General features: G+C 39.6%; 1 protein-coding gene across 1 annotated transcript; it reads right to left on the minus strand.

Moving 5' to 3' along the window:
• lpar6a (lysophosphatidic acid receptor 6a) lies at positions 1 to 2,486 on the minus strand. The gene is made up of 2 exons (XM_008309071.3): positions 2,074 to 2,486; positions 1 to 1,735 (listed from the first exon to the last, which is right to left on the minus strand). The coding sequence occupies exon 2, from the start codon at positions 1,732 to 1,734 to the stop codon at positions 631 to 633; it is 1,104 nt and encodes a 367-aa protein (XP_008307293.1). The 5' UTR covers position 1,735; positions 2,074 to 2,486; the 3' UTR covers positions 1 to 630.
• Between the last annotated feature and the right edge of the window lie 10,118 nt (positions 2,487 to 12,604).

Raw genomic sequence — 12,604 nt, forward strand, 5'->3', positions numbered from 1 at the left:
TTGGTTTTAGACAGTACATGACTTTTATTCATCACTGTGTTGTGAGTGCAGTATCTGGAATTCCATGTCAGTGCATTAAATAGCAATTAACTTGTAACATTTACAGTAAAATGCCAGGAGGAGGACAATAAAAGGCACTCATGTGACCCTTTTTATTTGACCTCACAACAGAGAGCCCTACACAAAACATCCTTCTTACCTTAACATTAACTTAATAGAGCTACTCTAAAGTTAGCACCACCTTTTACCACAGAAATGTCCACATACACAGGCACATGCTGCATCATTAGTGTCCAGCCATCACATTCCCTTCCAGGTCAGTGGCAGAGTCTTTGTGCTTCTTAACACAATTTCCACAGGAAAGGGGGCAGAAAAATCAATAAGAAGCAATAAATAGAGTGAGAAATCCACAGATGAGAACAAAGGGCTGCAGTAATGTGTGGCGATAATACTCTGTCTGCGACAGCTCCAGACACTTGTCCTGAGACGAAGACCCACATCAGACTTTAATACTTCTTTGGCATGTGCTTTAGAAAGCACTGGCAAAAAATACCATTCAGGCAGGGGTTTGTTTTAATTTGCTGTGGTAAAAATACATTTAAAACCCGAGTGTGAAAACCGCCGTCATAGTCAAACTGATGATTCATTGTGGAAGACTTTAGCTTTCAGGTTCCTCAGATTAAACTGTAGGTTAGAAGTGGTTTCTGACTGGAGGGCATCGGAGAACTTGACATCATACGTTCGGCCAATCTGAGACTTCCTCTTGATGGAGTTCTGGATGGTCTCTGACGTGAAGTAGTAAACAATGGGATCGAAGCAGCAGTTGGACACCGCGATGCACAGGGCTATTGGGTAGATGGTCCGAACGACAGACTCCACCGAGCAGCCCTTTAAAGTCTTGGTGCGAACCAGAGAATAGAAAATCAGGTTGACATTGTAGGGGATGAAGCAGAAGCAGAAGATGAAGAGGTGGACAATAATCATGCGCAGGATCTTGGTTTTATTCAGTTTCCCTCCGTGACTGATGGCCTGGGGTCTCCTGAGAGTCTGCAGCACCATGATAGAGCAACAGAGGTTGAGGAGCAGTGGAATGATGAAGCCCACAGTTTCGATGAATATCACCACCTTGGACAGGTGCGATTTCCACTGTTTGGAGGAAAAGTTTTCAAAGCAAAAGGTAGCGTTTGATTGGCTGTTCTGCTGGGACGTGGTCTGCAGCAGAAATCCCGTGGGGAGGCTCCCTGACAGAACGAGAACCCAAACCGCCGTGCACACGATACGAGCATTGCGTTTAGTCCTAAGTGTCCTGGAGCGAAAAGGGTGCACGATGGCCAAGAAGCGGTCCACGCTGATACAGGTGAGAAACAAAATGCTGCCGTACATGTTGGTGTAGAACAAGGAGACGGAGACCTTGCACAGCATGCTGCCAAAGGGCCAGTTCTGATTGATGAAGTAGAAGACCCGCAGAGGCAGAGTGAAGACGAAGAGCAGGTCGGACACCACCAGGTTCATCATGTAGGTGGTGGTCTCGTTCCTCAGCTTCAGGCTGCAGGTGAAGATGTAAATGGCCACCACGTTGGTGATGAGACCCACCACAAACACGATGCTGAAGACAGTGCTGTACAGAGGGTACTTGAACCCATCGTTCTTGGTGCAGTTGGGGCTGCTGTTGGCTGAGATGTTTCCAGCCCAGGGTGGGTCAAAGGTGTTAGCGGAGAGCGTAGCGTTGTACATTCTGAAGACAGAGAAACAACTGGAGTCTGTTACAATGAAAAGGACGCTCCACAAAACAAATCCACCGTGAATGAAGCGGAGAGATTCAAACTCTTATCACAGGACGGACCGAAGCAGCCTCTGGCCATTAGCAAAGATTTCTGTCCATGCTGCATCACACTAACGTGATTTCCTTCCCTTGTTGAGATGTTATTTTGGAGGGGGGGATAGCCCCAGGTTGAAAAGACCCCTCCCCAGAGGATAGAGGTTAGAGATTCAGGCTGTTACATCCTCCCATCCCCCTGCACTATCTCTGCACGAGGCTTTACCCCACAAGCTGAGAAGTGAACCTTTACTTACTCAGATAAATCAGTCAAACAAATGTGTCTCCCAGGCCGCTGTGTGAATCAAACACTCTGTAGTTTTCTTCTTACGGCATTATTCCTTTCAAATTTAGTCCTGAGGTTTCTGTCCCTCTGCGGCTCCACAGCAGCAAACTTGTCCTGACTTTCCCACGTCTCACTCTGCTCCACAGCCACAAACACTGGTCTTCACACCAGGAGCCAACGGGGAGTGAAACTCCTGTTCCACTAACTTTCAGTTGGTCTTGGGGGTCTCTCCTCTGTTCTTCTTCTCTGTTCCTCTTCCTCCAGACTGAGTTCCTTCAAATTCTGCTGCTCCCTGTTTCACCCTGTGACAGCCTCAGGGCCCGAGACTCAGCACACATCCTGCTCAGACACCGTTCTTTATCCATTGTGACTCAACTGCAGACAACTCTCGTGCTTTGAGTGGAGAGCAGCTGTATTAACTCCTCCTCCTCTCCAGCTCCTCCTACTCCTTTGTCTGCACACAGTTGACAAATCAAAAGGACTGCTTTAAGAGGGAACTCTTCATCCTTTCCTCGAGCTTCACAGTGTGTTCACACCAGCAAACTGCACGACAACGCTTTTGCTGAATGATTTTAACAGAAATTCACATTTCAGACAGCACTCACTTTTTTTTGGCTGCATGGCTAGGAAGAGGGTGTGAGGGGAAATCTATTGGGTTGCATTGGTGTGACATTGTGCTTATAAAGCTGCTGACATCCAAAACACATGTACATTTTACCAACAAAATAGTTTTTAGTTTATAAAACATCCTAAGGTTTAAAGCAGACACTGCTCTGTTCACAGAAGAATTATTTGAATTATTTGAATTATTTGAAGCTGCTGAATGAAGCACAAAAAAGGGCCAGTGACAGTGAAAGACATAAAAATGTCAAAATGAAGTTAAATTTCTTACTTCATAAAATTTCTGAAAATGAAATACAAAAATATTTAATAAAATAAAACATCTCTAAAAACAGATTAAACTATAGAAAATGTATTTAAATTGTTATTATTCCTACATAACACCTTGCACTTGCTAAGTGCTAAAATAAAAAAAATAAAAAAAAGATAAAGGAAAATTAATTTAAAAAATAACTTTTAAGTTAGAAAAAAAATACTCCAGAAGTAATCTAAACAGTACATAATAATTGTACAAATAGCCATCATTAAGAGCTGAGACTGTATTAACAACAACAGTTTGGGGTTTTTTATATTAGTGCTAAAAATGTGCAGATGGACGGATTAGGATTATTGGATATTTTAAACTGTCATTGTACTCGCAGTAATAAACTGTCCTTTAAATTTTCTCAAGCTTCATCTAGACTAACTTGCCCCAAGGCAGGGGTTAGTCGGTGATGCCTTTACTGTGCTGGGAAAAATCTTGTATTGTCACATACTTTGTACAAATTAAATGTTGAATTTCATGCCTCGAGCCAATATCTTATGATGTCATTCTTAAATGGAACACTGGGCGGCTGCCAGACAGATTTTCCTAATAATCACACACCGATAAATGACAGGTTAGCATAGCCGTTTAACAAGAGAGAGAGAGGTTTAAATTAGCTTCATGAGACAACCTTATGTTAGCTCACGCCATTAGTTTGTTAGTCTGTGTTGTTGCTTCTCCACATGGTTACATTTGAACCGATGGAGATGAAAACAGGTTAAATCTATTTGATTATTGTGGTTCAATGTGTTAAAAAATCCTTGAATAAAAAGTGCCTGAAACGGTGGCTAAAACCCTGCAGTGGCCTCCTGACTGTGGGCCCTGCCAGAGTCCCAGGGCTTCAGTCTGAAATGGTAACAGTGGAAATGAGACCGAACAGATGAGTTCTTCTGTTCAGTGGCTCCTCGGTTGCCCTCGTCAGTCCAAACCCACAAGGTTTCTCCTCTCAACACCCTGTGAAAGTGGCATTCATCTTCTCCCTCTAAAGAAGAGCGCCTGCTACTTGGCAGTCAGTTAAAAAACAAAAAACTTGAAAAAGAAAAGAAAAGACTGAACCTTTTGTTGCATTTGAGAACTGGTTTAAAGGGTAGGAATTTTAAATCATCGCTGACAAGTAGAAAGCATCGTCTGCAGTGATGAATGAGTGCAGAAATTTGACTGAACTTCACGTCGGGTGGTTGTTCTCAGGCCTGAATAACAAATTAAAGAAACTTCTGCAACGTCAGAACACAAGTCAGCATCTGTAGGAATCTAAAATATTGAACTTGTGAACTGCTGCCTCAAAATAGATCCTGTTTTTGTAAAATAATTTTATTTTTATTGATTTGGTGTCAGTGCTAACTTTTTTATGTATATGTCTTTTAGCATGACCCATGAGCCAGTCCAAACTGGCTGTGGTCTACTTGTATTTAGTGAAGAGGAAGTGGTTAGAGGAGGAGGGGTCAGCGCCTTAATGTACTTTAGGAAGATCACTGGTGCGGTCACCGATGGTAACTGATGGTCTTTCTGTGTGATTTGTTTCTGGTCTTACCGTGTGTGTGTTTGTTACTGGTCTTAATGCCTTCTACAGACCAAACACATTCAGGCCTGGGTTAGACATGACATGAACGACACTCAAGATTGACAGCACGTCTTAGTCTGAGTGTAAGTGGCTGTTTGTTTTTATACAGTGTATGTGGCCTGTGACGAACCGCTGAACAGTTTGGGACACACCCCGCCGTACCCTTGTCTGTTACTTGGATTGGATTTAGGCCCAATTTAGGATTGAGTTTGAATCTTTAATAATTAATTCAGATGACTGAACCAATAAACGAGACTTTGAACCCTCAGATGTTTTGTCTGAAATAGTTTTTACGACTGTATGTGTATGTATCAGTATCAGAGTAGCTGGGGTAAAACATTTACATATTGTGTTTTCTAAGTAGCTGGTGTAAAACATTTACATATTGTGTTTTCTACGCAGGATCTCACATTTATTTCTTAAATGCTACATAAACTGTGGACCCATGGTAGGTTCCAACAATACTCTCCAAAGTTCCAGTAACTGTTCCAGTAATGCGTGTGAGGTGTGTTATACCTTGGTAAAATGACACTAATCTTAGGAATGTGAGTTCACGGAGTTACCCCGAAATACCCAAACAAATAAAGGAAAACTGTGCATAGAATCTTAGACAGTGGATGTTTTGGCTCAGTTGTGTTTTGCCTCACATTGTCGAAGCACCGCAAAATAAACAGCCCGAATGCTTGAAGTGAAGCACTGGAATGACAGAGAAGTCTGTACCATTGTCTTCTGCTGTCAAACTATTTGAAAGCAGCTCATGAAAACAAGCACTTCACATGCAACTATGTGAAATCCCTGGGCTCTGTAACTTCTCACAATGGCAGGAAATCGTCTGGCATCCCTAAGGCCAAAACACAGGGTTTTCAAATAAAGTGAAGGTGACATCACGCGCGCTTGTGTAATGACAGCAGGGCTTAAAAACATAGTGATGACTCAACCTTTAGAAACCCGTTGAAACACGCCAAACATATGTGAAAACTATCTGTGCAATCTGTTTGACTGACGCAACAGCTTCAATTTTACAACTGATTTTTTGTCTTAACGTGCTTAAGTTCTACAGTGGAAATTCCGACATTTCTGTACTGAACGCACCGTTAGTTGTAGCACACATGGCAAAAACGTGGAGTCAGAGACAGTCGACCCAAAAAATTTAAATGATTTAAAAACGGTGATGTTACACAGAGGTTGTCATCCTTCAGAAACTGACCAAAATGAATTCAAACTAATCAGAAAGAGAGTGCCACTTTCAGGTCAGAGCTACTTCCTCCCTACATGTGAGATCAATCTCCCTCCCTTCACATGTCCGGGCCGCAGGCAAAGGTTGCTTCACAGAAGCCTTTTCTAATGAAAAGAAACATCCAAGTCTGGCCCGCATTTACACAGGCTTCAACAAGTCTCCTAAAGCATGTAGGAAAATGTGTTAAGGTCTGACAGAACCGTGTTTTGGGCCCAAATCCTTAAAGCTACAGTAGACAAGAGTCCCCTGCAATATAATCCACAGGATTATTCAAAATGATTATTCCAAACTTTTGAAAGTATTCTGAAAGCATTTGGTCCTGTGAACTTCAGTCTCTGTAAGTTCTTGTCTTTCTTTCCTTTCTGTTGAAGGACAAGATACACAGAAGTACCCAATGTTTATTATTTTATTTTATTTTATTTTATTTTATTTTATTTTATTTTATTTTATTTTATTTTATTTTATTTTATTTTATTTTATTTTATTTTATTTTATTTTATTTTATTTTATTTTATTTTATTTTATTTTATTTTATTTTATTTTATTTTATTTTATTTTATTTTATTTTATTTTATTTTATTTTATTTTATTTTATTTTATTTTATTTTATTCTAGTATGACCCAGTTTAAATGTTTAGAAGTCTATCATAAAATGTACCTTCGGAACAAGCAGTTGAACCTAGGGTTCATACACGAAGCACCTTGTACCTTACATCCGATGAGTCACTGGTTGATCGGGAGGATGAACTAAGACTTCCCTGTGTGGGAGTGTCACTTTACACCTTCAACAAGTTGCAACAAAAATGTCAATTGTGTTCCATGTTGGTTAACCACTGCGGGTTAACTTTCCTGTAGCATTTTTTTTCTTCAAATTGTGTTAAAAAACAATTGTTAAAAACAGCATTTATTTAGGCCTAACATCTCACACTCCTAGCACATAAAATACCACTGCCTTCCTATCAGTCGGTCTGTCAAAAATGAATCCGAGTCTATTGTCAATGGTAAAACAATAAACAACCCGGCAACATGGTGTAGGTGTGGTCAGTGGGCGGGATTAGTTAATCCACCATGTATTAATATGAGTATTAAGGGGATTAAGAGCTACATAGATGCTGAATGACTGACTGTTCTAGAAACTATAATGAAGTTCACCAGTCAGTCACCTTGTCAGTTCCTACATCTGTACGATCGGCCTGTACAGCCTGTGTACGTCTGGAAGAAGTACAGGAAATAAATCACCCTTTAGCTACACTTTATCTCAAGTGATAATCACAACATGAAAAATGAGCAGCCTGAAGCAGAAGACACGTGTTGGACCACAGATGGCCCCAGCACCACACAGGGCTGATTCTGTCATGTTCTCTCTGGTAACAGAGAGACACAAATGTTGTTGCTGGCATGAGTCCATGAGCCGGGAACAAGACGAGCCAGGATAAACCCGACAGTTCCACGGCCCTCTGTGCATGAACCCCCTCAAGGCTGAGGAAGAAAGTGTTCCAAAACCACAGAGCCGCGGGACAACAAAGTGCTCACCGTGAAGGCTGGAGGCTAAAAGGCTAACGACTGATGAGCTGGAGGACTATTCATTCAGAGGAAGTAGAAAAGCTGACACGTTAGAATGAACGTTACACGTGTGTCTGTGCTCACACAGACATTTGTTGCTGTTTTACATTTCGTCCTTGTAAGAAAAGTTGACACTTCACACACGCATTAATCTTAACACTTTGAAACTTGTGAAAGAGAAAAATATTTCGTTTACAGAGGCCAGATCAAAGCTGAGAGATCAGTCACCATCACGGTCCGAGATGAGCAGAAACGCAGGGGAAAATGAACATTTAAATTCTCTCTGTTGTCTTTTTCATAGAGCAGAGCACATATCTGAGAATGGCAAAATCAACAACAAAATTAAAGTGTAATTAATCAGATTACAAATTTGAACACATGGACTGTACAGCATACAAAGGGTTGCAGTTCTGTTCCCACAGTGCAACGTAATCTGATTTTCACCGTAAAACGTAAAGCACATACCGTACATAGAGTAAGTACCCATGTCCAGGGTGTTCAGAGAAAAATAATGGGAAAAAAAATCAATATTAAAATGACTGCATACAAATGCATTGTTGTCTTTAGTGTTGGAAACAAGACTCCATGAATCCACAGGCACAACGGTCACATGGAAGGAGGGACAACGTAGAAAACTGATCATAACAAGAAATGACCTCAGTCAGGCTGTAAAGCTACAGTGTTATGAGTTTGGCACCAGGTTGTGATGATCACAGCCGTATGAAACGAAGCTGGAATTTCCCATATTCATTGTGGTCTGCCATTTTTAAAAATGTAGTCGTGGAATAAAAAGACCAGTTAACATCAGGGATTATTGTTATTATTATTAACAACAACAATAATAATAACAATAATAACCACATTTTGACAATGTTTGGCATTTATTATTATTATTAATAAATAATGAAAATAATAATAATAATGATAATAATAATTATATCATATGTACTATTTAAAACTCTAATGACTGTGTCAAAAGTTAAAAACAAAGGCTAAGGGTTAGCCAAATTACTGCTAATTTCCATCTCATGTTCACTCTTTTATAACTCCATAATACTTTAACCCAGGAGGCAAAAAACCCTTTGTTGATTTGTAACAAGGATTTGATCAATCTTCCTTTTCAATTGCACAGACTGGTGAGGTAATTTTCAAAACAAAACGTTTCAAGGACAAGTGGCCCCAGAGGTGATAAAAGCAGCCTTCAAAGCCTTTCAGACGTTAAGTGCGTTCAGTCACTGCTGCAGCAGGGAGGGTCATGGCTCATTGAGTGGGGGGGTGTGATGGGGGGTGGGGTGTTTGTTTTAGACATTAGTCAAAAGGCCTCCGCGTTGATAAGGCGGCGTGGGCAGAACACAGCAACCCAAGGACCCACAGCAGAGTCTGTTTCTCACATGTCTGGCCCACTGTTCTAGTTAAAGGAATGTGGACTGAAAACACTTTTCCTTCTCTTAATAAAAAGTAAATGAAAGTAAAACACGGCTGAAAAAATATAAGCAAATAAAAAATACAAATCTTTGAAGTTCATGGGGCAAACAAACACAAAATGATCACGCTGCAACCAGCAGCTGTTGTGCTGCAGGTCTGTGGTTCAGCGCTCTGCCCTGTTCTAGGAAACACTGACTGGTAGATCACAGCACGAGCAACAGCAGATGAGGGGGGTCGGGGAGGGGGGCAGCAGCGGAGCTGGGTATGATTTTTTTTGTGGTTTTGACGATGTGGAAATGTTTGAACTTTGTTTTTTAGAGGGTATTTTGATCACACTTGATCACACAACATTAGTGGTTTCTGAGTTTCTTTCATTTTTCATTTCTTTTTTTGGATTTTATTTCAGTTTTATATATATATATATATTTGTACTGTTGTACCATCATTTGTGGACAAGGCAGCAGGATGTTCTTCTCTCTCCAACCCAATTAACAAACATTCGACTAGCCTTCAGTCATTTGATGGTCTACATCAGGCATGGCCAACCTGCGGCTCTTTGCCCGGTTTCATGCAGCTCTTACGTTCATGTCGAATTTTGACATTCACATTGCATTAAAAAAACCCACAAAGGTTTTTTTTAATGCAATGTGAATGTCAAACCGATGGGCATGATGCAAAATACTCAGGGGAAACCCAGTTCGCAAAGATGAAAAGATGTACACAGGACGTTTTCAAATAGTGTTTTATTTTATTTTTTTAAAGGGATGGGGGCAGTTCACATGTTCCCATGTATAGGTGGCTGGTGGCCACCCCTGGTCTACATTATTTAATAGTGGCTAAGCTGGTTGTTTTGACTTGTGTCTGTCTATTTTTTGACATATTTTTTGAGTATTATCTATTTCCATAAAATGTAACCAAATGTATCCATTATTAAGGCCCACTGGATACACTATTGTCTTTTAGAAAATGGCAGGTCTGTTTACTGACACCTTTTGACCTTGAAATCTACATTATTGTTTTTTTTTTTTGCTCAATGTGTGTTAAAAACAACAAAATAAAAATTCTACTTTTTTTTTTCAAAAATGGCAAATACGTCCTTCTATTCTCTTTCTAAGTTGATGTTAATGAAACACAAAACCACTAATCTTGAAAGTGACAATGATAAGTTCCCATTTCGTGTTATATGGTTAGTCAAATCTATTGCTGCAGTAGTGGTTCTGGGTAAATAAACAGTAACAGTTTCTCCACTGTGGGCTGGAGTGGTGATTCAAGATGGCGGCAACAGTGTCCGACCATTGTGCCAGGGTGGTGAGAAGGGCAGGTCGGCACAGGTGCAGTTACCGTTGGCAGCTGTGTACACTTCCTCATGTAACTGTTTAACCAGTGTATGTGTGTCAGTTAATAGTGTAGTGGCGCTGCGTCACTACAGTATGTCTAATAATATAATATTAACAGGTGTTCTAGAGACCTGTTCACAGCTTTTTATTTTCAAGCAATTTTAAAACAAAATACACAATAAATTACTTTTTTTTTTTTTAATTTTCCTCTCTTTACACTAGATAGATATCTATCACAAAAGTGTAAATGGTCGAGACAAGAATGGAAGACTCCCAATGAGGTCAGGTCAGTTCCAGTCCAGTCCAGTTCTGTCCGGTCTGGTCGGGTTAAGTCAGTGGTCCTCAATTATTTTTTGTTATGCCCTCCTTTGGGGACAGAAATGTTTTCACGCACCCCCCCATCCTCCCCTTCCGACCCACACTCCCACGGATTATAATACTATTGAGAACCTGATAACATGTATATTTATATCTGTACAAACCACTGTATGAGTTGCTGCCACCTAGTGACTGGAGGCTTGTTATCATTCAAGCATTACAGCAGTGGTACACTTATGTCCAGTGTGCCATATTCCATTGGTAGACCCTCACTGCGACCCTGCAGAGGGGCTCGCCCCACTATTTGGGAAGTACTGGGTTAAGTCAAGATTCCTTTGCTTCAGTTATAGCCTCAATACACTTCACACTGCACTCTACTTAATCAAGTAACTCAGGCATGATGAGATTGTAAGAGTAACATTTCTTAAAACAATTGTCTTTCTCTCTTTTTGTGTCTTCCTGTTTGTGACATGATCACAGTTGTGTTAAAGGTTGACACAGGAAGCATCAGACTGCAGACAGTGGTATGATGAGAGGTTTGAAAACCACAATAACAAACAGTGTATGTGGATTGGAGTGCATGGAGAGCAGTGGATAGGAAATAAAAGTTGATGAAGAAACAGTTTCTGTTAGATCTGAGGCCACTGTTCAGTCATGAAGTGAGTTTATTGTATTTATCTCTTTACATAACAGGAGCTCACCTTGAGAAACCGCCAAACCTGTCCAAATGATATAATTGGTTTGTATTGTGATTATACTTCTGCCTTTTGCTCTTACTGTACTTATCTGTTGTTCCTCAATACTTCACTTTTACTTCCTAAAACTGCAAAAAGGCATAAGCAAATAATAAAATAAAAAACAAATAAGCAAGAGCTCAGATGAAATGTTCTTCAAAATGTTATATCAGTCATTTCACATGATGGCGACCTATTATTTTAATAGGGAAACAAACACTTGTTTAGCTAGGCTTCCATCGTTCACAAGTCAATTTAGTTTTTGAATAGGAAATATTACTGTAAAAGTTGTTTATTATGTGCTACTAAAGTATTAAAGGAGTAAAGATAATTTGACAGTTACAGATTAAAAGAAGAAAGAATTAGACAAAGCCTCCATAAGTTAGGAAACAAATTTAAATAAACATATAGTTTTTTAAACATAGTTTTTTCCCCAAGTATTTTAACTTGCATACAAAATAATTACACAATCCAGAATAAAGCAGTGTTGCAGCATGTGTCCTGACATATCCCAACACATTCTTCCTTAGGTTATCTCTCAAGTTCTTCCAGGTTTTCTTTTTCTCCAAATACTTTTGGGCTTTTCTGATTTTCTTGGTGACAGACATGAGCTGTGGTCTTCAGTCTTCATTTTTGTATTGGGTGCAGGTTAGCATTTTGCCTTGCAGATATATAAAATAATCTAAAATAAAAATAGCTGCATATTGGAAAAAACAAAACAAAAAACATCACAGAGACAATCACAATTTACAGAGGTTGTTTTATTACTCATTACATGTTTGGATAATGAAGAACACAAGAGCCACGATCTACACATCTGTTTAACAAAAACATGAATAAAAACAAACACATGATCAACTTCTTAAAAGTTCTAAAAAATGTGTTCTGCTGAGTGGACTTCAGTATAAAACCGATGTGTTCTGCTGAGTGGACTTCAGTATTTTTATTCCAAGGCTCTTTGGGCATTTTCAAAAGCTAACCCTTAAGATATTTAAGCCCAAAAAACCTAAAAGTGGAATTATAAAGATACAAAAAAAAAATAAGAATTTCAAAATAACAAACATTTACTTTGTAAACATAAACTGTTGTGAAGCAAAGCTGTGGCAACAAGAGAGGATACACAGAGACATGAATACTTTACCACAGACACCTTCACCGTTTCCCAGAATTTTCAAGAGCCGTAGCACAATCTTTGACATCAGAACATCATTCTGAAATAGTCACAGGAATTAAAGAAAGACATACAAAGGTAACACTCCTGAGTTTCTCTCTTTAATTAGGTATTAAGCCATTTGCTGCCACCTAGTAAAATAGTATTTAATTGTTCTGTCTGTCAGTGTCATATTGATGACCTAAGAAAAAAATATTAGCAGTGTATAAGTAATAGTTTCTGGGCCAATTC

This window comes from Cynoglossus semilaevis, chromosome 4 (assembly GCF_000523025.1).
Source record: "Cynoglossus semilaevis isolate Cse_v1.0 chromosome 4, Cse_v1.0, whole genome shotgun sequence".
NCBI lineage: Eukaryota > Metazoa > Chordata > Actinopteri > Pleuronectiformes > Cynoglossidae > Cynoglossus > Cynoglossus semilaevis.